General features: G+C 38.1%; 1 protein-coding gene across 1 annotated transcript; it reads left to right on the forward strand.

Moving 5' to 3' along the window:
* Positions 1-24,024: 24,024 nt before the first annotated feature.
* Positions 24,025-24,417, forward strand: LOC150081175 (SCAN domain-containing protein 3-like). The gene has a single exon (XM_090380955.1). It carries the CDS (start codon positions 24,025-24,027, stop codon positions 24,415-24,417), a length of 393 nt encoding a protein of 130 aa, XP_090237081.1.
* Positions 24,418-24,895: the final 478 nt, after the last annotated feature.

Consider the following 24,895-nt stretch of genomic DNA (forward strand, 5'->3'; position numbering starts at 1 on the left):
CTGCGGGACGTCTCCACTCAGGCGTTTGCTGATGATTTCATTCTTACCGTGGTGCCGATTCCCGTAGACAACTAGAGGACGCATCGAACGAAGCCCTTATGACTCTCCAACTTTGAGCTGAACAGCATCACCTGCAGATTTCACCGGACAAGACCAACTCGATTTTACTGAAGGAAACACTGAAAACCACCAGACTTATTGAAATTGATTCTCAATATGAATATCTTAGATTATGGATTGATCATTTTTTAACCTGGAATACACGTATTAATTATTTTATCAGTAAGATAAATTTTTCTTTACATTTCTATCTTACCATTTTAAGTCTAATAATTTTGTTTAAATGATTTTGTCGCCCAATTTAATTTGTCCCTAGTACTGTTAGACATTCTCAGACAATAGGCTCTCTCTCACTCACCCACAATCAACAATGCACCTGAAGAAGACTGACCCAGAATTCAGTTATTGCAAGGAACAGTTAAGATAAAAAGTATCTATTACCCCAATGGTTCGAAACTTTTTTCAAAAACAGACTGCTTTTGGTATTAGTATTAGGGATGGCATATGATGTAAAAAAAGCAGCAAACTTATAACGAATCAGACAAAAAAAAAAAACCCTTTCCGCAACACCTGTCCAATCCCTACAGTAATTTGTCTAATTCTTCCTTGAATTTATTCAAACTGTTCACTTCCGCAATAACAAAAATTACAAATAGAAATCCTGTAACCATCCTTCCCCTAGCAGCGGAAGGATGGTTACAGGCAGGTGCCTCCTATTCAAGAGAGAAAGGAAAGATAATTTTTTTTTTTGAATGATAAGAAAGCAATATTTCTGGTTTACTTATGCCAAGAGAGATTAGAAATGAACAGTCAGGAGAGAAAATGGATACCCAATTATAAAAAAAATTCAGCAATCCATAAGATGGAAGCTTATTTAGAAGAGCTTTATGCCAAACGCGATCAAATGCCATTGAAATGTCAAGAACAACTGCCAAGGTGACAACATTTATCGACTGAAAATCTATAGATGGGTAACATAAGCCAAATTCATTACTAGGGGACTGACACGAGGAAAAAAAATATTGGTGATCACTGATCAGCTGAAAGATTTCAAGCGAACGAGTTAGCGCTTAATGGATTTCTCCATTACTTTAGAAAGACTACAAGTACAATGGGACTATTATTGGATGGGAGGGATTTGTTGCCCTTTTTAGGAACTGGCTAGATATGAGCAATTTTCCGAGCAGAAGGAAAATACCAGTGAAAAAAGAAAACATAAAGGCGACACAGAACAGGACTAAGAGCAGGAGCACAGGGTTTCAGCACAAGTGGTAAAATATCATAACGACCTGGAACTTTCTTGGCAGCAAGACTGTTCAAAATTCGTCTTTTATCCTTTTGACGGAAGATCATAGAGATTGAGTGGAGTGTACTGGAAATAGTAGGAGGTGGTTTACCATCGTCGTGAATACAAGAGTCGGAAGAAAAGAAAGATGCTAGCAGGTCGGCTTTATCTTTAGCTGAAGCGGCAATAGAACCGTCAAGTTTTAACGGAGGTGGGAGTAGAGAGCGGCAAAAATTGCGGCCAACAGCTTTGGGAAGAGACCAGAATGCCTGATTAGGATCTGAAGAAGGAAGTTTTCTACTTTTAGCTTGTTCAAAATCTAGTTTGGACTGATAATAACTTTACAATTGTTGCGAGCTTTAGTGTAGGTAGAAAATAAACTTGGAAATTTGGATATCAGTCAGTTGCGATAAGCAACATTCTTACTTTAAACGGCCTTAGCGAATTTATTGGAAAACCAAGGTTTATATAAGTAAGATATTTTGAGATGGAGTGTGGAATAAAGGATTTCATCCCTACAGGAATAATTTCACTGACACGATCTGAACAAACATTGACATCAGAACGTTTAAAACAGTAATCCACCCAAGTGAAAAAAAAATCTCACGGCATTCTTGTAATGCCAAACAACACGAAAGTGAGAACGGTCACGAGAGAAAGATTTCATTGGAGAAGAAACTATCACCAAGTTGGAATGGGAGGTGCCTACAGAACACTGAGTGGTTAGGATTTTCTGGTAAGTAAATAAACAAGCTGTGAGAGATCATTACTAATAGCAAAAGTCTCAGCATCTCGACCAACTGAGCCTGCTTGACTAGAAAACTGAAGTCAGATAGCGTTGGCAACATTAAAATTGCCAAGGAAAATTCTCTCACTATTAGTTGGAGAATGTCGAGCTTCAAAGAAAAGAAATTAAGAAGGTCCAAGTGATTTAGTGGAATTGGGAGTTCGGCAGAGGCAACAGATGAATTTTGAAAGAATGTGGTGGAAAGATTTTAAGCCAAAGAAGATCGTAAAAAGAGGGTTACAAATTACGTGATGTCTAAAGTCTCTTGACAGGGAATATCAGAGTGGACACACTGAAAAGTATTGACTTTGAAGCGAAAGGAATCGTACAGAGAGTAATTAGGACAACTGAGATGAGCAGTGATTGAATCAACCGATAACTGGTATTATGTCGGAAAAAGTAAAAGGGGCTTTGAACAGACTATTAGTGCAAATGGACATTATTCAGATTGGAACAGAGAACGCGTATATTCATGCAAAACGAAAAATTTCTTGGGTGGTATAGATGTTTTCGGGATAAGTTGGTTCTATTAGTCTGACTATTCATGATCTATTTAGTAGTATAAAAGGTGGGAGACATATTATACACTGAGCGGCCAGAAATCATGGGATACCTACCTAGTAACGGGTAGGCCCATTTAGTCCTGATAAGGGCAGTCACACGGCAGTCATTGAGTCCAAGAGATGCCGGAGGCGTTCCACAGGACAGCGGTGCGCCGTCCATAATTCCATCGCAGTCCTGGGTGGAGGATCCAAAGCTCTAACGGATATTTCCACAGCATTCCAAAGATGCTCCACAGAGCAATGTCCGTTGAATGGGGAGGCCATTCCTTGGTGGTAAATTCGAAACACATTCTAGTCACCACGTCTCTGTGGGGAAATGCATTGTCCTGCTGGAAGAGTCTATTGCCCTGTGGGTGCACGATGACCATGAAGGGATGCAGATAGTCTACAAGGATGAACACGTAACCTGGACGGACCGTTCAGAGATGCGGCTAGACGTTCCAGAAGTCCCAACGTGTGATAGCCGAACACGCTGCAAACCATTACCGGCTGTCCACCTGCCTGAATAGTTATTTGCTGACATGATGGGTGCATACCTTCGTGCAGTTTCCGCCAGATACGCACCCTCCCATCCGCTCGAAATAACTGGAAAGTGGACTCATTCAAGGTCCAATGCTGATGTTCTTTCGCCCAGTTGAGATGTAGGGTCCTGTGTCATGACATTAGCAATGGGACTCTGGTGGATCGGCGGCTCCCATAACCTATTACGGCTAATGACCCCTGAAGGTGGAGACATTTCTGGCACCTCCCTCGGTTGCTCTCCTCGTTGTTTCCAAGGGACCGCCCAAGTATTGAGAATAGGAAACAAAGAAGAATTAGGAGTTTGAATATTGGTTATGAAGGAGAACGGGAAGAGGAAAGAGAGTTTGGGCAGGAAGAATTGCGAAAAGCTTTGGGGAAGGTGAAACTAAAGAAAGCCCCTGGAAACCATGGGTTATTACCTGAGGTGATTAAGAAGTTAGGAGAGAAATGGGGAAATTAACTTCTGGTATTATTTAATAAATGTTTAAAGGAAAAGATATTTCCAAAGAGATGGAAGGAGGCCCACACAAAAATGTTGTTGAAAAATGGAGATAAGGAAGTAACGGACCCAGGCTCGTACCGTCCAGTGGCTTTATTGCTGATAATGGAAAATTTATTGGAAAGATTGCTAATGAATCGATTAGAGGAATACTATGTAAAAAGTGGAATGAGTAGCTCTAGGCAGTATGGCTTTAGAAGGGATAAATCTATTGAAGATGCCATTGATAAAATGGTGACATATGTTCAAGAGGCTCCAGAGAAGAATGCACTTGGTATATTTATTGACTTTAAGGGGGCATTTGACAGATTGTGGTGGCAGAGTTTTTTTAGCAAGGCTGAGAGAAATTAAATGTTCTGGGCAGTACTATGGTGTGTTAAAGTTTTATTTTAATCAGAGGAGTGTAATAGTAGTTACAAGATATGATAAAATCTCACAAATAGTGGATAGAGGAGCCCCGCATGGGTCAATTATTGGCACGTATAGCTGGAATGTAGTGATGCATGAGCATCACCACATTTGCCCTCAGGAGTGGGACGGATGTGAGCTGGGCGCTTATGCAGACGACCTATTAATAATGGTGAGAGGTAATTCAAGAAGAGAAATAGAGGATAGGTCGAAAAAAGCTGTGGGCAATTAGAAAGATGGGTAATAATGCGCAAGATGGAGATATACACTGATGAGATTAAAAGTGTGCTGAGTGAAAGAAGAAGATATTAGAAACATCTGTGACATATGCCCCTGTAGTCAAAACGACATTTTCTCAGCCACATGTATTCCAAGGTGGAATACATGTGGCTGAATACATGCGGGTGATAAAATGTTCTTTTTGCCTCACGTGCAGAAATTGAAAGAAAAAGTGCGGGTTATATACTCTAAAATAAGGAAGATTAGTAGAGTGGGATGGGGGATGAAAGGGAAATCCCTGGATCTCCTCTATAAGTGTATCTTTGTGATCATTGTGACTTATGCATGTGGGACATGGGGGCACAGGGTGACTAACAGTCACGTTAAAAGGAGTCTAATTTGTCCTTTTGGCTGTGCCGCGGTCTTGTAGAACGGTTTCAAATGATGCATTACAAGTGGTATCAGAAAAAGCACCAATTGATTTGGTTGTGGTTAAACGAGTAATGGAGTATGAAATCAAGAAAAATAAGAGGATAGGAATAATGTGGATTAAATCTTGTATTGAGGAAAATAAAGTACATGGGAAGCAAGAGATAAAGGAAGAAAGAAAACGATTGCAACAAGAAATAGATAATATTTGGCAAGAAAGGTGGAACCGTTCTGACAGGAGCCGTGTCACATATGCCTTCCTGCTTGGAGTGAAGGTAGTAAGAGAAATGGACAGATGCCGGGCTTGGATCTGATAGCTACAATGATAGCAACTGGGCATGGAATGAGAAAAAGGTTGGTGGAGCTGGGAATAGAAAATGATCCGAGGTGTGTATGTGGGCACATTAAAGACACGGATCATGTGTTGGAAAATTGTGCAAAGTACACAGAACTGAGAGAAATATTTTTCTCTAAGATAGGCTCTGACTCATACATCTGCAGTGACTTATTTAAGAATAGGATTTGGTATGAAGCTTTTTTGGATTATGCTAAGGGAATTAATGAAATAAGTAATATAAGATTGAGAAATGAATGGATTGTATATATGGTAAATATGTACATATGTAAATAGAGTTTTAAGAGTTTAATTTGCACTGATGCTGTTTTTATTTATATGTTTTTAGGTATTTTATTTTTATTTATATTTGAGTTATTTATATCACAGTTATTTTTGCATTGATGAGTTTTATTTATATTAGCAATTGTTGACAGTTTGTAAAAAAAACGGGGTAAAAAAGAGAGAGAAAAAAAGAGAGGGAAAAAAGGGGGAAAAGAAAGGAAAGGAAAAAGAAGAAGGGGAAAGAGAAAAAAAGAAAAGGAAGGAGAAAAAAAGGAAAGGGAAAGAGGAAAAAAAGAAAAAAAGAACGAAGGAGAAAAGAAAAAAAATTATGAAAGAATTATAAAATTAGAAAATGGGGGGGGGGCATGGCAAAGGATTAATTTAGGATGAAATTATATATTAAAGAGTTAAGCGCTGATGAGCTGTTGCTCAGGTAGTGCATTCTACAAGTAGTGTAGGTTAGTAATGATGATGATGATGGCACCTCCCTCGTTGAAATCGGCGGTGATTTGTGCCACTGTTGCTTTCAGGTTGACTGAAACAACGCGAGACAGACGTCGACAGCCACGTTCATCCACCACCTTTCTCCGCCCACAGCGCTGTCCACGATGAGATTTTATTCAAGAAATGACGTATTCCCGATAAACTCTTAATATTGTCGAACGGGGAGAGTGCAATTTCTGTAACACCTGCCTGCAAGATAGAGTAACCCATGCGGCGGACACCCACTATGATCCCTCTTTCAAAGTCAGTTAACTCACGGCGTCAATCCATACTGACATCAAATTACCGTCTAAGTGAATGCAGTGATGCGGAGTACCTACAAACATGACAAACGGTGGGTTCGTCCCCTAGCGTGAGAGATGACAGCATCGCGTTGCGCAGGAACCAGGTATCCCATGAATTCTGTACTTTCTTTGTATAAGGTAATTAAATCCTTTGATTAAATCCTTACACAGCAAAACTATACCCAACACACACACACACACACACACACACACACACACACACACACACACACACACACACACACACACACACACACACACACACACACACACACACACACACACACACTATTCGGACTCATTCACTTTCTGATACAGACATTGCACACTAGCTGATTCGGATGACTCCTAGCTCGATCCGGTGGACTATATATTGACTGACCTTCGAACACTATTTTAAAACTATACCCTCGAAATATAAGGGAGATTGGACCTCGCGGTGATGCCTATCATAATCTGAAAAGCCATTCATACTATTACTACTATATTCATACTACAGGAGAGATGGGGTTTCTGGAGCTTTGCTCTAGAGACTAAACATGGGGTTCACCATGTTTAGTCTCTAGAGTAATGGAGTAATGAACGAATAAAGAGTAATGGACACTTGAAGCCTCTGATAAGCAAAGTGGTGGTATTGCACCTGCTGATGAGAGTTATCTACCTAGTATAGTCTGGTAACACAGAGTGATGGCTTTCCTCTGCTTGGCGGAATTCTTTACGTTGATTAGCACTTTGGTGATCCTCTCCAATGTATTAGGAATTGCACATGGCGGTTATACTCAGGGTTATTAACAGTCCCACCATCGTAAAGGCCGAGGCAGAGTATTTGACTCTCGCAGAACGACCGTACTTCGTCCAAATTCGGTCTACTTGACTCAAATATAATTTGAATATCAGTTCCATCAGCGTTTTAGTCTCCCTGGTAGAAAGCCCAGCTTGCCATACCTGAGAGCATGTCTGTGACAGCCTCAAGGTCCTTATGTGTGAAAGTTGTTTGATGGTTAATATTTAGTTTAATAACTGTTAATGCTACACTATATAAAAAACAAAGCACTTTTCATGTTATTCACTGACATAGTAAGTATTAATCTACTTTAAATATACAATAATTTTATTTGATACGTATATCTCCGCCAGTTCTGGGTTACTTTACTCGCAATAAAATTCTGTCTAAAATGATAATGAAGCACTTGTTTTATATTTCATTCACCGGACATAAAATTAGAACCCTATTATAATTGTGTCAACAAATAATTGACCGTACGGTATGCAGATGTCACTTGTCAGATGACATGATCACAAGTTTCTTGGTATCAGTTATATACTGCAAACTTTCTTGGAGATTCTTAGTCGATCCAGTCATGGGGAAGACGGATAACCTTCCGAATTAAGATAGTATTGTTGGAAAAAGTTGAGGGGGAGCCACAATTGAGAAAACAAAGGAAGTCGAAAGCAGCCATCCCAAAAGTATACAAGGAGCGGATGACGAAAGAAGAGAGCAAATCTAAAAAGAAGAAATGTGGCAAAAAGTCAGTACACTAAGAACGAGAACAAACGAATTTAAACATAATTGTAAGTAAAAACAGAAGGTCCAGTGTGCAGCAAATAACTGAAAAATTCAATTTAAGCAAAGATCCATTTCTAGCCTAACTATGTGGCGATAATTGAAGAATCTGTCTTTCGGTTGTCGTGTTCCTACAGGAAAGCCACTTCTACAAAAAAAAAAAAATAAATAAATAAATAAATAAACAGATGACATGAAATAAATAGAAAAATAAATCAAAAAATATGGCTGCAGTGGTGCGGCCAACGCAAAGGTTGGACTTTGGAACAGTGGAAAAAAAGACCACATAGTGTGACGAGCGTTGATTTGCCGTTTTCTCCACCGATGGTAGGGTGGAAGCGTGGCATGAATCCATGCATCCAGACTGTTTTGTGTCCAGTCAAGCAGACGGAGGTATTTCATGATATCTGTCTGTTTGGTACAGAGTACAGACTGAGTCCGTTTATACAGTTAGAATGTTATTTTACCACCGAATAATATCTTTCTGTCGTACCGACAACGCAACTACCACTGTATCTGAATGGTTCGAGAAAACATTCCCAAGATTTCCAACATCTATCCTGGCCGCCTAATTTTCTAGATCTGGATCTAATTGATAAAGTCTGGTATACGTTGGAAAGGGCAGTTCGGCTTTGCAGTTTTCCACCGACTGCAATACAACAGCTGAAAAATACCCTGGTGGAAGAATGGTCAAGTCTGAGCTAGACTCGCTCGGACACCCGGTGGAATTCATTCCACGCGCGTACGCTCTGTGATTCGAGCAAAAGATAGCCCATTTAGATATTGAATAAAGATTTTAATATTTTGGCCAGTGAGTGTACTTCTTCATTTCGTCTGTTTATTTACCAAATAAACCAATTTGTTGTGAACAATTTTCTCGATTCTTACATGAGTAAACTGCAACTCTTTCTTTATTTCAAAATAATAATAATGAACCGATTTATTTATTTATTTATTTATTTGCATATGATAAGGTGGTTCAGGAGAACCTTACTAATCAGCTAGTAAAATTAAACACACACAGTATTTACAGTTTGAAGAAGAGAACATTACATGAAAACAAGCCATTTAATCACATATATATATAATGTGTGCGTATTATATACCTATATAGTATAGTCATTACGTATATATACCTACATAGTATAGTCATTACGTATATATATATATATATATATATATATATATATTTCACACTTTTATTTACACATTTACAGTGGCAGGCAAAAAAACTGCATCACCTTAAAATAAGTAGTATTTGTAGTGAAACGTATAAGATATTGTTTGATTACTGTCATTTTGTTTGTCGCTAAGCAAAGGGATTGCGTCAGATAATGCTTCTATTGCATCAGACAATAAGTGCAAGGTATGAGGTATGAGGTATGAGGTATTGAGGGTCTAGCGGCTCCTGGGATTTCTCCCATCTCCGCGAATGTTCTATGTATCGGTGACAGTACCCTGTCAAAGCCAGAGATTTAGAAGTGTGTGGGTCATGAGTAGTGTTATATGTTGTGCCCATTGTTTATCCGGCTTATTGGCCGCCAGGCCCCTAATGGGACCAGACGTTGCCCATACCTCGCCAAGTGGAGGCTAGCCGGGTGTTACCATTGAGTCAATTGTACTCTGGCAGGTCCTGCCACTTACTTTCCTGGGATTTTAGTGGCTAGGACCTAAAATAAAATTGGAACGACCGCGGTTGATTTTAAATCACTTACATTAAAGCACTAATATGGGGTTTGACGCTGAAAGCCTGTTTCTAAAGTGCCATATAAGTGCAAGGTATTGCATTAGCTGTTTCTATTAAATACGGTGTTGGAAGGGTACACGCTCATCAGTATCCAGTTTTGCGGAGGTGTAAGCATGGCGCCATATGTTCAGTTGACACCAAGAAAAAAGTGTAGCTGTTGCTCTGTCCCAGGAAGGGCTTTCTACGCGTGCTATCGCTGATAAAATAGGTTGTCACCAGTCAACAGTATCCCGGGTGCTGAAATTAAAGCGTGAAACCAGTGATGTGAAGAGAAGACCTGGATCAGGTCGTAAAAGAGTGGCTAGGCTTTCCCAAGATCGATGGGTATACCTTCATAATCGCCATGCTAGTGTTCCTGATCTAAAACCCAATTTTGAGATGGCCTCTGCTGTTGAAACAATTGCACGAACTATCTAAAGACAACTTTCGAAATGTGGTCTGCATGCTCAAGAAGCCTTTGTTGACCCAACAAATGAGGAAGAAGCGACTTGCTTGAGCTAAAACGCATTTTTTGTGGACAAAAGAGCAATGGGACACCGTCATCTTTTCTGACGAATCGAAATTCAACGTGCATGGCTCGAATGGGAAGCGATAATGGTGGGGCCAATTAAGTTTATTAACGGAACGGTGAATGCAAAACACCTACACTGCTTTCTTAGAGGAGTGCTTGAAACCCGTTAATAGGTATGATGCCCAAAACTGTATTTTTAAACAGGACTCAGCACTTTGCCACACAGCAAAGTTGGTAAGTTTTATGCTATTTAGATTTAATGATGAGTTTGTCTTCTTGTCTCACAAGGCTTAACATATACTTACACCAATGTTTTCCCTCGTTTTTCTCCTTTAGGGCGCAGTCATACTTCAGAAATGCTGACATTACAGTGTTGGACTGGCCCAGCAACAGTCTAGATTTGAATCCTATTGAAAATTGCTGGTACATAATGTCGTCTAAAATTGCTCAGAAGAAGCCAAGAAGTAATATTAAGCTGCAGGAGAGCATTGCAAGGTTGTGGTACCAGAAGTTGATTAACTCTATGCCAAATCGCTGCAAGGCTGTAATTGCAGCTCGAGAGGGAACAACAAAATATCGAGGACGTATTTTGCTGATTTACAGTACATAATACTATTACGTTAATTTTTCATTTCAGTTTGTACACGTAAATGCAATAAAATGCATGTTTTGTTGTCATAATTACAATTTGCATGATTTCTCATATTTCCATTAATTACGCATTTTACCCTTTGGGAAGATATTTGTGACAATTAGATATATCATTTGGAGTCTTTTTATTGGATTTCATTCACAGAGGTATATATCCCATCTAACAAATGCATTTCGAATATTTCTGCAAAGCACAATGCAGCGCAAAACACACTATTTGCAAAATTCACAAGTGATGCAATTTTTTTGTCCGCCACTGTACATTTCCTCTGACAATAGCCTGTATTTCTGTTATTCATCTCCAAAGCAGCGTGATGGTCTACGTCACACGTTCGCCCTTCGAATCTGGCATGGTACGAGAGTAAGTTATATCTTTAGCCGTCCGCTTCGGCTTCTTATGTTGTTTTGTTTTATTTTATTTCTCTCATTTATTTTTTCCTTTCTTTTTCCTATCTCTGCCTCTGTCGGGTCAGCGATGAAATACTATATGTACTTTAGCACTCCATATATTTACTGCCACACTTAACTAGGCTTCTATATACTGAAGGATTCGGATTCATTGTTGCTACCGCGTGCTACGTATATGTCATGTTAGAAACAGAGGCCTTACTTCTTGCTGTATTTTCCTTGGTTTTGACGCTTACCCTTGATGGCATCGTTAAAATCATCGAATTTGCAGCATTAATTACATTTAATATACATATATTATTATTTTTATTTTACAGGTATTTTTCCACCTTCTTTTTTTCCATAGTTTCGACTTCCAGTTTCGTTAGACTATCTATCTCCTCTCCCTTCATTACATTCTATAATTCCTAGTATATATAACAGAGCTGTTGGGCTCAATACGTTTTACATTGATATCAATATTTGTAGAAGAATAAGAGAAATTTACCTCAATACGATACGTATAACACTTCCGTATGATACTCTCCAGAAATTAAAAGGAATAAATTAATCCATGGGTTAATAATTTATTCGTTTTAATTTCTGGAATGTATCATACAGAAATGTTTTACATATCATATTGAGGTAAATTTCTCTTATTCTTCCACAAACTCTATATTTCTGCACTTCCTTATATTCATTGGGTTCTTTCTACTATATATAACAGTACCCCAGGTCTATAAATATCTATTTTAAAATATCAGTATCCATATAGTACTTTCACATTACATATATAATGAATAAATGTTAGTTATTGGCATTTTAAAATGTAGCATTGATGTTTCTATTCATTGCAGTAGAAGAAGCGAAACTCGGCAACACTGGATGCACAAATATCAAAACTAAACCACGGAAGAAGCGATCTCGAGCTGCATTTTCACATTCGCAAATATGCGAACTCGAGCGTCAATTCAATCACCACCGTTATTTATCGGGACCGGAACGAGCAGATCTTGCCCGAGCACTGAAGCTGACGGAGACTCAAGTGAAAATCTGGTTCCAAAACCGTCGTTACAAGGTGAAACGTCGCCAACAACAGCAACAGCAGCATTCAGAACTCTCTGCTAGGAAGGTGGCCGTTAAGGTTCTCATGAAAGATGGCCAGGTAATATATACCCCGACTGCTTTCCAGCAACCTCACTTGTGTCCTTTATCCATGTGTGCTCCTGGTATATCATTAAACCCTTTCTACAGACCGTGGCAAGTGATGCCCGGATCTATTTTTGGTGGCACTCAAAAAATAAACTCTATTTAAATAAATTAACATTTTAAATTAATTAATTTCATATGATGAAGCATAATTTTAAAATGTTAAACTGATGGGATTTTATTTAATAATTAAGTCACAATCAGACTCAGAAGCATGTAGCAGATCATATGAAAAAAAGAAAAAAAAACTATGATAATAAATTATCCGTCAGAATTATACTTAATTATTATGTTCCCGATCACAAAACAAGTACGAGAAGACTTGACAAAAATCATTTAATTGGGATGCCACGTGAATAAGAGGTAAAACAGCGAAAAATATTCTTGGAACTTTCATTTTCAATAATTTAGGTTTGTTATTCCTTGTGCAATATTTTTTATATTTAGGAAAATTAAGACCAAGAAGTGCATTGTTAATTAACTTCGTTCACCAGATTTATTAAAAAGTTCGAGAGTTCAAATTGTGGGCTTTTCGGTACATATGAGATTCCCTATATAATTCAGTTATATTCTTACTATATACTTTCTATTCACGACCGACAAACTGATTTAAGTTAAACTTTATTAAGATAAATAAAATATACATACTAATATAATATTAATGGATATAAATTAAAATAAAAGCGTTAAAATACATAGGTAAAGAGCAATAAAATATAAATATAAAATATGAAATAAAATAATATAAAATAGTAGCTTTCGGGGCGAGGTGTCCCTTCTTTAGCCAGTCGGTGAATGGTGTTCTGCACGCATATTTATGTTATGTAAAAGACAGGAGTTGACTGGGCATGATCATGAATGATCATGTCCAGTCAACTCCTGTTGACACCAAATAGCCTGTAGAAATGGAAAGGATTGACTATAAAGCCAATCCTTTCCATTTCGTTTGTCCATCCCCTTTAACAGTTTATCTTGGTTCGCTAAATTTATTCAAATTAGTCACCTCCACAACACCAGATGGGAGTTTGTTTCAACAATCTACTGCCCTCTGACTGAAGGAAAATTACCGCACATCCAATCTGCAAACATCCATCCTCAATTTGAATTTATGCTTCTCGCGCGCGCGTGTGTGTGTGTTGTCTGAGTAAGAGGAAAGATTCCATCAGCAATGAACTTATTCAATCCATTAAAGACCTGAAACACCTCAATTGAATCTCCTCGCAGGTGCCTAGTAGTCAGACGCTGTAATTTGCAAAACTGAATCCTTTTCTGGTAAGCCACCCTTTTGGTCCTCTTACCATTCTTGTTCTTCTCTGCATACCTTCCAACAGATCCACGTCCTTCCTAAAGTGAGGCTTTCCAGACCTGTATCGGTTCTTAAGATGTTGCCTAACCTTTGTCTTATGCAATGATAATCACCTCCTCGCTGCTGGCAAAATTACTGTATATAACGTGTGTATTTATGTGGCGATTTTCCTGTTGTGCATGGGCAAACCCTGTTCTCTCTCCTCCTGAGATCGGCTAACAGCAGACCAGATTGAATGGGCCTAAAGAGTTCTTCCAGTCATAGACGAGAAATCGAATCCAGCTCTCTCCAAACCAGCTGCAATACCTTGTTGTTCTGTTATAATAATTATAATCTCACTCACTCAGTGTTGTTTTAAGATATTTGATTCGCCTGGGCGTTTTAAATACACGATGAGGTCTGTAAATACATCTATAATATATACTTTTGACAATTTTTAACATTTCAACATTCCTTCTCTTCTTATGTCACTCCAAAGAAAACTAACGACCTATTGTTGAGAGTATGCAAAGAAGCAAAGATGATGACTTCTTATATCTGATCAATGATTCTTTGGAGCAAATCAATAAGCATTTTACTGGCTAATCTTTGGCAAGAACAGAAAATTTGGAATACCAACCAAGACAGCTGTTCTTCCTGTTTAGTCGAGGCTTACAGCTTACAGCTTCCTGTTTTAGTGATAAATCGTTTTGTGTCACATAGCATCAGAAAGACTACTCATCTGAAAAAAATGTTTATCATGTACAGCGTAATCAATTAACTGTTATCAGAATAATTCAGATATATTTAACATTATTACTCAGCCTATTAGTAAAAATACTGGCTATAATAGGATTTGCATCCGCAGGCTAGAACAAAGTACGAAGTCTAAAGAAAAGACATTGATCTCTCAAACTGCGAGATTACCACGACTAGTTATTCCATGCTGCACTAGTAATAATGATGACTCCTCAAGAAGAGAAATATCAGTAATCTGCGTAATACGTGCGTGCATGCATGCATGTCTGTATGTTTGGGCAGCATCTGGAACGTTAGTTCAATTCCACCTCGTTTATATGTGCGTGTAATGTGGTGTTTGTGCGAATATAGCATGTAATGTTGTTGTGTTGTTCTGTCCATTTGGCTATCCAGAAGTAGCAGGCACTTGGATGGCCTCTTCCCGTGGTTAGGGATGTATACCTCGCTAACCACGGGCAGATAGGCCAAGGTTAATATTTACCCAACCGGTCCCAAAAGAGACGAGAACCCACAGAAGAAGTACAATACTAGTGGGTGCAGGAGAATCCTTGTTGGGCTAAGTCAGTGAGAGAGAAAAAATAATAAAAAATAAATAAATAGATATTAATAACTATATAAGTTTTATTTAATTTAATATTTATTGATTATATTGTTAATATTAATTAATCAATATTAACAATAACAATAAAAACAATACATTTTGTAATACCTGCAGAACGCGGCAACTTGCAAGTAACTCTGGATTTTTATGCAGCACCATTTCATTTTTTCAAGTGAAAGTGGGGAACAAAAGTAGCGCCATTCAAGATCACACATTGAACTGGTTTGTTGTGTTCACTGATTTGTATCCAGCTCAAAACCCGTGAAATGAAATTGTATTAGAAATATGAATTACATTTACAATGAACACATTTCTAAAGAGGCGCCTCCGTAGCCAGGTGGGAAGGAGCAGCAGTGCGTAGCACATGCTTCTTGATTAGACCGGGGTTCGAGCCCGTCACCACCAAATACGGAGGATGTGGAAAGGTCAGGGAATGACCACCGCATATCCCGGAGCAATATGGCCTTAGTTGCTAATGCTCCTAAAAACCAAATAACAACAACAACATTTCTAAAGCAGCCATCATATTTTTAAAAGAGACTGGTTGAGCCTGCCATTACATTTAAGCTATTTTCCGGTAATGTTGAAATTTATTCTAGCGAGAATAATCAATGATACAGGCAGACTGATTAAATATTTGACTGCTGTGTCCTGTATCACTTTATTTTGCATTTTGAAGGTCTAATAGAATTTATTTACATTTAACATAATCTGCCACTGTGTATACATTTCATTTTAACCTTCCCATAGAGTGGTAAAAGTTACCGTAATAAAGGAATGCCTTTCATTGAGGTCCCTCAACTACAGTATTATTTACTCAAATAGTCTCCCCACAGAGGGAAATACCTCTGGGTGGAGACTATTTTCCTGGCCCTGCAGTTCCTCTAACGGAAATCGACAATACTTTTCTGATATTCTGCTTTTCCTGTTTCATATACTCCGGGCTCGAGAAGAAGTACCTGTCCACGGGAGAAACCAGTGACCAGTAACACAGGACGAGTCAACTTTGCATTTCAGAAAAAAATTCTTCAGAGGTATGTTTTATGGCAATATGCTCGTTTTAAGCTCATCAAATCTCGTAAAGTGAACCTTTTCTCGGTACGGTGAAAGACAGACTTATTCATGCTGGGGTGGCAGAGATTCAAACTCAAGCAGGAAGAATGGACCTTTTCGAGTATGGCTGATCAAAGCGGCCACCACTTGAACGCAGCAACCCGCTATAATCTCGGTATTGTTATCAAGCTCCTCGTAAATGCAGAGCACAACAAAAGGTCATGCTCTCTCATGTGTTCAGTCACTGACCCATTAAGGCAATCCGGTTCCATGGCCAAGCTGTCCATCAAAAAACTTCGCCATTAGTATTGGCTTCGGCAATGCTTAGCCGATTAACGTTACCTTTTATCGAAAGTCTCCTCTTGTGTTCATTTGAGTGCACTTTTCACCTATAATAAGCATTCGTTGTCCGCCTTGCATGTGCCGTGTTGCAAGTCACGCAAATATGAGCGAAACTTCAAGCATATGGCTCCAATCACGTAAGGTGCCTCAACTGACAATTTTGTATCCACTGGGCTCTGCGATGTGAATTAGTACGGTATTTCAAGTGCACTCAAGTGAAACTGCGTGCGTCGGTATAGTGTTCTGTTCATATCTATTCAGAGCCAATTTTCTATCATTAAAAGCCTACGATGTTACAAGATCCCTTCATTTAAGGGCTGAGTGTTCCTAACTGCCTCATTTCGTAGAACTACAGAGAATCCATTAGGTTCATATCTCACTGAGATATCTGCAGCATGCATAATTGTTATTATTCGAAAACGCTGCAAAAATATACGAATAAATAAAACTGGCACGCGTGCGCGCACACACACACGGTATTCGTCCGAAGACAAGTCACACTCTCAAAGTTATACCGTCTTGAAATGAAAAAAAAAAAAAAAAAAAAAATATATATATATATATATATATATATAATAGGAGCAAATTATAAATATTTTATATAATGTAATATAATTCAGATCGGTTTATTGCCATCTATATTCGATTGTACATTACATCCGTCGTAATATATTTTATTATAGCCTTAGTAAAATAGGTACATGCTATTTAATCTGATATTATGTTAGTTAATTGGTAGAGGCCGAAAATGTAATAAAACCGAATCTATTCATGTATAGATATACGAACATAAGTAATTTAACATGCTGACCACAATCACCCAAGAAACTCTATAATAGCCAATAGGTATTGGCTATTATAGAGTTTCTTGGTAAAATAGGTAATAGCCAATAGGTATTGGCTATTACCTATTTTACTAAGGCTATAATAATATATATATATATATATATATATATATGTGTGTGTGTGTGTGTGTACTTATATTATTTTTAGAATTACGTGCTAAAGTAATTCTATTTTCAGTTCAAGGTCGCACCAATTTAAAAACCTATAAGGGTAGAATACTAATAAACCTGTTAGAGGCAAAATAATTTAGTTTGGAGGCGAGAGCTATGAATTCCATGTCCTCGGGACACTGACGCTAGGAATTTGAAATATGAATGAATCATTCACGACCAGTATCCAGTATTGTACGAGAGAGAGAGAGAGAGAGAGAGAGAGAGAGAGAGAGAGAGAGAGAGAGAGAGAGAGAGAGAGAGAGAGAGCATTCGCTGAATTCCAAATGCGCAGAAATCTAGCTTTGTGATACACCGAATTATCCTATTGAAAGAATCCATTCGCAGATGCATTGCAGCCAACAAAGGACGCAGAGTATTCCAGGTTGGTTGAGTTAGACAAGCAATTATTAATATTTATTCATAAGCATTAGAAGAGGGTTCATTCCGTCTGTAAGCATTAGAAGAGGGTTCATTCCGTCTGTAAGCATTAGAAGAGGGTTCATTCCGTCTGTAAGCTTTGCAAGAGGGTGTCTCCTTGGTTTGTTCCCACCATGACCACGAGTCACTTAATCACTGGATATGGCTTAAGGGCCAAACTATTTTAAAGAGGATTAGAATCTGACCCATACTGTTCCTGCGGTGAGGTTGAATCTTGGAGACATATTATCCTTGAATGCGGACTGTATGCTTCAGACAGGCAGGTATTACTAAATACGTTACCAAACCTCACGGAGAATAATTTACCTCTCTTGGTTCAGAGCTGGAACATCTTTGCTTTGCTTTAGGAATTCTCGGTCAAAGTTTTTAAAAGACAGGAGTTAAGAACTCTACAGTAAGATACCAATTAACGGAAGTGCTGCACATTTGACGACAGAATGCTTGCTGTACTGATCTTCATAGGATGTATCTGGATTACAGTGCGAGTTCATCTTCCGCTCCTGGATACCCAAATGCAGGCTTGCATAGCCTGCATTTGGGTATCCAGGAGCGGATACCCAAGGTCCAGGCAACCTTGGGGGTGAGATTGCTGGCACCTACCAGTAGCTGCGGGATTTGTGCATTATAGCACACACACAGAATGGTTGATCCAGGTGTTGGTTGATCCCTGGTGGCGAAATGGCCTGCACAACACTTTTTCTCAGGCCTGTTTTGCAGAGGTTCTGTGCTATCACAGGAGTTATAGGTGGAAATGGGCCACCTCACAGGAGTAATAGGTGGAAATGGGTCTAGGAGCCACCCTTCATACCAGGACACACTAATGCATATGTACACAAGGGCTACAGCATATATAAGAGTATGCATATAAATTTCGTATATAAATCTTGTATATAAATTCATTAATATGTATCTTGAGAATATACATACAGTCGTGTGTTAATAAATGAAAAATGAAATGTACTTGATGTATCAGATGCACTAAAGGTGAGCGATAGCTAATGTACTAAATAAAAATTTATATTCAACTCATTAAATAAACAAATAAATCTATATTGGATGTACCAGAGCCAATAAATAACAGAGTAAAAGGCACATTATGACCATCACGGCACGAAGCCAGGAACTAACGAGAAACATAACTGATGTCAGACATAACAAGATAACATTGAAATAACATTGCAAGACGGATAAAGGTATACAAACTATTCATATATACGTACAAAATCAAGAGTAGACAAACTGTTCACCGACGCCCAGCGAGGGAAGGTTAAACAGGTACACAAAAATTATTTTTTGTGCATTAAAATGGATCTAGAACACGGGCAAAAATAATACAGACAAGTAGTAGATACCTAAACAACGGCTATATATAAACAGTGTAAATATGTAAGAGCAGATAAATATATGCACAGGAATGCGCAAAGCAACATACTCATAATACAGTACATTCTGGGACATTATCCTGGTGGCGGATTAATTCGAATTAACTGGGACTTTCCGGTCCACTGACGTTGAAGTTATTCTAAATTGGATAACAGAAAGAAATATTTGGAATCCGTTAGAGGAGATGCTTGTTTATGTTTTGTAATATAAACCAGTAGACAAGGTCCTTGAGTTTCTCAGTCTTCATCACACCCCTGCTTACGGTAATCCTTCATTTTTAAGATCGTTGAAAGGTGTGTTTTAACATTCTTCTTGGAATTTTTTATTATTGTTTCAAAGTTGATGAATCTCTACATAGTTACATGGAACAGCAAGGCCCACCGTTCTTGTTGGTAAGATGTTCGGAAATTAACAGAATTTTATTATCAGTAAGGCCAACAAATATAAAAAGCGAACTTCACTGTTTCATTTTCCAATAAGTACAGTATTTTATATCAAATCTTCTCATTCGGGTAAATTTATTTTTTCTCCACGGATAATCGGGAGTGTACTGCACGTAGCGGAAATTAGTAAAGAGAGGGCAAATAAGCTTTTGCTAGAATACTGATTCGAGAAAGAGCAAATATATTCGAGAACCGTAAGAGTGTTATAGAGCTGAGGTAGAAAGATTATTTTCATTTTGTTTTTCAGTTTGCGTTTTTTCGTGAGATGCTGGATGGAATATAAGTTTCAAAATCAAATGAATATTTAGGATGAAAGCCTTAAGCTATACAAGAGTTATTTAATATTACAGTACAGACAAAACCAATTTATTTGATTTTATAACAGTCGTATCGGTTTTTGCCTCCTGATCGTAAACATTTCACAGACTTTGGACAGAGCTAACAAACCTTCGAGGCTCTTTTGTACGAGGTCTCTTCAATAAGAATGATCATATTTTTTTTCCCAATATGCGTTTATTAAGGATCCATATTTTGATGGTCCTTTTCAAAGTAGTCCCCATTTGATGAAATTCACCTTACTCCAACTTTTCTGCCATTCTTCAAAAACATAGTGGAAACCATTTTTGTCATGCGGTTGAGAATCGCTTCCGATGTCTTTACAACTTCTTCTGACCACCGGAAACGTTTTCCTCGCAGCTCCTTTTTTACTTTGTAAATAAATAAAATCGCAGGGTGCAAGGTCAGGGCTGCAGGACGGATGCGGAACACATTTGACATGGTAAGTGCTGTATGAGCAATATCAGGTCTCGCCAAGTTGTGATGCACCATCCACTCACCTGAGTGGTCGTTTGCGACGAATGTGATCCCACAAAGTGCAGTACCCTAAAGGTACCCTAACAGTCGTGTGACGTGGCACAACATGCTGGTAAACCGTTTCTTGATGTCAAGAAAAGGTATAGCCATAACCTTTCTTGCAAAAGCCACAACTTTTGCTTTTCTTTGGTATTGGCGATGACGTACACTTCCAAACGGAGCTTTTACCTCTAGGTCGGAATGATGAAGTCATGTTTCATCAGCTGTCATCACCTTGTTCAGAACCACACAATCTTTATTAACCATCCGTTGGAGCTCCTGGCAAACCTCCATATGAACTTGCTGTTGCTCAGGTGTGAGTAGCCTTGGAACCTAGCGTGCAAAAAACACGTGTAATATGCAAACAGTCATGGAGAATACATTCTGACTAACATCTGTGGTAGCTGCCTTACTGTTATACAACGATCTTCTCTCACGATTACTGAAGTTTACTGTTTATAGTTTCAGTGGTGACAGCAGTAGTTGGAGCCCCAGGAGTTCCGATTTTTATGACTGAATCGCGTCCACCTTTAAACATTCTAACCAACCACTTACGAGCTGTGCTATATGGAAGAGTAGATTCACCATTAGGATTTTTTTAACATTTCATACGCTTCATCTGATGCTTTTTTGAGACGGAAACAAAATTTGAGAGCAGCATACAGTTCCTTGCGTATCATTTCCGTCGTTACTTAGGAGAAACTGAACAGGCATAAACTTGACCGGCCACTAAGGGCATGAGTCAGCTATGCCGTTGCTATGTGATGCAGCCCGGTTTGGTTTTAAATTCCGCAGCTCAGCTAGAAACAACAAACAGTACTGTTGTTCATGAAAAATTATGATCATTCTTTATTAAATAGCCCTCATATAAAAATTGGTTACATTTTTTTCATATTGTTTGCACTGAATAATCAGCAACTTCAGGATTGGACCCGATATGGCTTCCCTCCTGGGTCTCTTTCCTGGAATGATACCATCAAATGCTTCACCAAAATGTTTTGAATGTGACCATATTGGGATCCCAGAAGAAAGATTTACATTATCAGAATTTACAGCTGTTTTGTTTCAGCGCCCTGGTTCCCCACCAACCACAGAGCCCAAGAAGACATCCACTAACTGGTAAGCAATAAATGCTCTCGGGGGTAGACTGCTAAATACGATTAACATTTGCATTGATGATTTATTTTAAACTCCACTGACCTGGTGGTCGTGCCGGAGTATAAACAAGAACAATTTTAAGAACATAGTACAGTATATAAGATGGCTCCGAAACCTTAGTCGACTCCACCATGGTACACTGTGAGGAAAGAAAACTCTGTAAAACGGCCAGAAGTGTATGTGTGTGTGTGTGCGCGCGTGTCATTTAGATGTTAATGAGCACTTTGACACCATAAAATGGTGTCAAAGTGGCCAGTGCCGGTTACAACACGAGGCGTGGACCACAATTAAGAATGTGTCGTGGTAGGCGCCCAAAACAAGTTTATGGTCATTCAGAAAAAAAAATCCCGCATTCACTTGGTAGAGTGCAAGATCGGCGGATGCTAGCAACTCGCCAACAGAGGAAGCCCAAATCCCCTTTCCAGCACAAAGCTAAAGGGTTATTGGACCAATCTCGATCCCCCAGAGACAGTCGCACGTGAAAACTCCAGCACGGTTTAATTTCCAATGCTCAAACCGGCGTGGTAGCGCCGATTCCCATGCCATGTTCGAAGTTACTGAAATCTTTCAATTTGTCTATTCTCGCACAGAAATGCACGCAGACTGCATCTCTGCACACTTGCTAAATATCACACAGTAAGAACACGTGTGTTACTGAAGGAGCGTCCGATTTCATCAAAACAGTAGTAAAATGATTACTCAGCTACTCTTAGATTGGCCGTGAGATCCAATATATAATATATTAATAATTTCCTAGCGTACATTATAAATAATTTAATAAAATGAAAGAAAATTAAAATCAGATATCAGTAGGAATTCTGATTATCATCATAGTACAACCAAAAACGTAGAATACGACAGTCAAATGGAGAAAAAACCCAAGTTAAACTCGCTGCGTGGCAGGAACGTAGTTCTCCGAATAACAGTAATAATTTCCGTGTCTAAATCATGTCACATAAAACCCAATAGCAGCGTTATTCAACCGGGGGTACGCGAGAGATTAACAAGAAACAAAAATATTTTGGAACAACTGAAACGTATTTTTTACTTAACCATATTCTGCAGTAATTACGGTATTGCGATTATTAAGCTAAGTGATGATTCATCATAATTGATGATTTATCCGATTTTTTACTTAATTTAAGTGTTTTGTATTGTATATACTATTGCGATTTAAGTGATGATTCATTCGAAGTGCTGCGTTGAAGTGTTAAATACTGTACGGCAAAATCCGATTATACACACATTCCATTTTTGGATTAATTAAATTTGATTAAGATTTTTGACATTCTGATTGAGATTATATATATTTTCGAAAAAATTATTAAAAAAATGATTTTTTAAGACTTTACAAATGTAATAATTAACGAAATACATGATTAGATTATATAATAAAAAAACTAATTTATCTCTGTATTTATTTATTGCTATTAAGAAATGCGAAATGATGATATTTTTAAGTATATATTGATGCTTTTAATTAAATTTTCTTTTTAATTATTGTTAATTTAGTGGTTAAAAAAATTACTGCCCCATAATCTGGCGTGGATTAATACACATGATCCAATTTTGTTCTTAGTCAAATTTTTTAACCAAATTTAATTAATCCAAAAACTCAATGTGCGTATAATCAGATTTTGTCAGTACTACCGAGTATTTACGAAATCACTCGAACTGTGTTCGATAGTTGTTGGATTACCAGTCGTTCACCATCCATTTTGTTTTAGTTCTTCGCTTTAAGCTCGAGGGGACGATTGTGCGCGCACGGTTGCAGCTGTGTGGTGAGTTTTCCTGTTAATTCTTCCGTGTGGTTATTTTAATACCCCATTATGGATAAGTTTATTTTAAAGCGAAAACGTGAAGGTGAGAACGGCGGTGTATGTAATGAAAATAATGAATTGCAAAGATCTAATGGAGTTACACTTGTTACTCCTTCATCTGGACAGAATGGTGTTGAGAATGTCGTTGGAAAATCTACTAAAACTAAACATAATACCGCAAAATCTATGAAAGTTGAGACTAAACTCAAATATCGTTATTATGACGAAAGTTATGTTAATTATGATTTCATTTCAAACAAGGGTGATCCACCTCTTCCGGTATGTGTAATATGCAATCAAACTTTGTCTTATAATAGAATGAAGCCCTCTCTATTAGAACGACATCCTGTAACAAATCATGTCGAAGTGAAAGATAAAGCTATTGATTTTTTTAAGCGCAAAGCTAACTCTATAATAAAAAAATCAAAAGGTTATTCAAAGTTTTACCCAAACTTCGAATTCTAAAGATGCTTTAGAAACATCTTATGAATTAGCTTTATTAGTTGCTAAAAATAAAAAAATAAAAAACACTCATCATTCCTGGTTCTTTAATTATCGCTGATAAAATACTAGACAAAAAGTGTTCAAACATAATAAAAAGCATACCAACTTCTGATACCACTGTAGGTCACCGAATTTGTGAAATGGCACAAGATGTAATGCTGCAAACCGTTGAAAAGATCAAACTGGATAAAAGATTTTCAATGGAAATTGACGAGTCTACAGACATTTCAAACGATGCCCAGCTTATTGTGTTTGTCCGCTATTTTGATGTTGAAATTGGTGCTATTAAGGACGACATGCTGAGTTGTAAACTGACAAAGAGAAAAGATATTTTTCGAACTTTCCACAATTTTGTGAGACTTGAATTAGGACTCCAGTGGGAATGGTGTATCCGTATATCCACAGATGGAGCGGCCTCAATGACTAGAGAAAAAAGCGGTCTTATTGCAAGTATACGTGAAATCAATCCTGACATCGGCTGGCAGCATTGTATAAAGTTTGGCTGCAAAAAATATGACTCCACAGTTGCATGAAGTAATGAGTATCGAGCACTAAATTCACGGCTTTTTAACGCAATGCGATGAGATGGGTTCCGCACACACATTCAACCTATTGTTGCATACCGAGGTTAGGTGGCTCTCCCGAAGATGTGTTTTAACTGGCCTGTTTGAACTGAGGGAGGAAGTGAAGAGCCTCCTAGAAAAAATAAAATCTGACTATGTATCCAACTTCGAAAGCATTGAGTGGCTTTCACAACTCAGTTACCTTGCAGATATTTTCAGCAAGATAAACGAACTGAATCTCCAACTTCAAGGATTCGATAGTAATATTTTCAAGATGCATAGTAAAATAAAGGGTTTCAATATCGTTGTGGGCAAAATGTATCAATGATGCAAATATCGCAGCTTTTCCGAATCTTAATGAATTCGCTGTTCAGAATGGAGTTCCCGTAAGTGTCAGTGTGATTAAATAATTAAATCTCACTTGATGAGTCTCAGTTATTTTGTTAGC

Source organism: Mastigoproctus giganteus, chromosome 9 (genome assembly GCF_048544385.1).
Source record: "Mastigoproctus giganteus isolate SK-2022 chromosome 9, ASM4854438v1, whole genome shotgun sequence".
In the NCBI taxonomy this organism is placed as follows: Eukaryota; Metazoa; Arthropoda; class Arachnida; order Uropygi; family Thelyphonidae; genus Mastigoproctus; species Mastigoproctus giganteus.

What these genes read in the sequence shown, in the direction of transcription:
- LOC150081175 (XM_090380955.1), top strand. Translation starts at nt 24,025, where the DNA reads ATGGCACAAGATGTAATGCTGCAAACCGTTGAAAAGATCAAACTGGAT.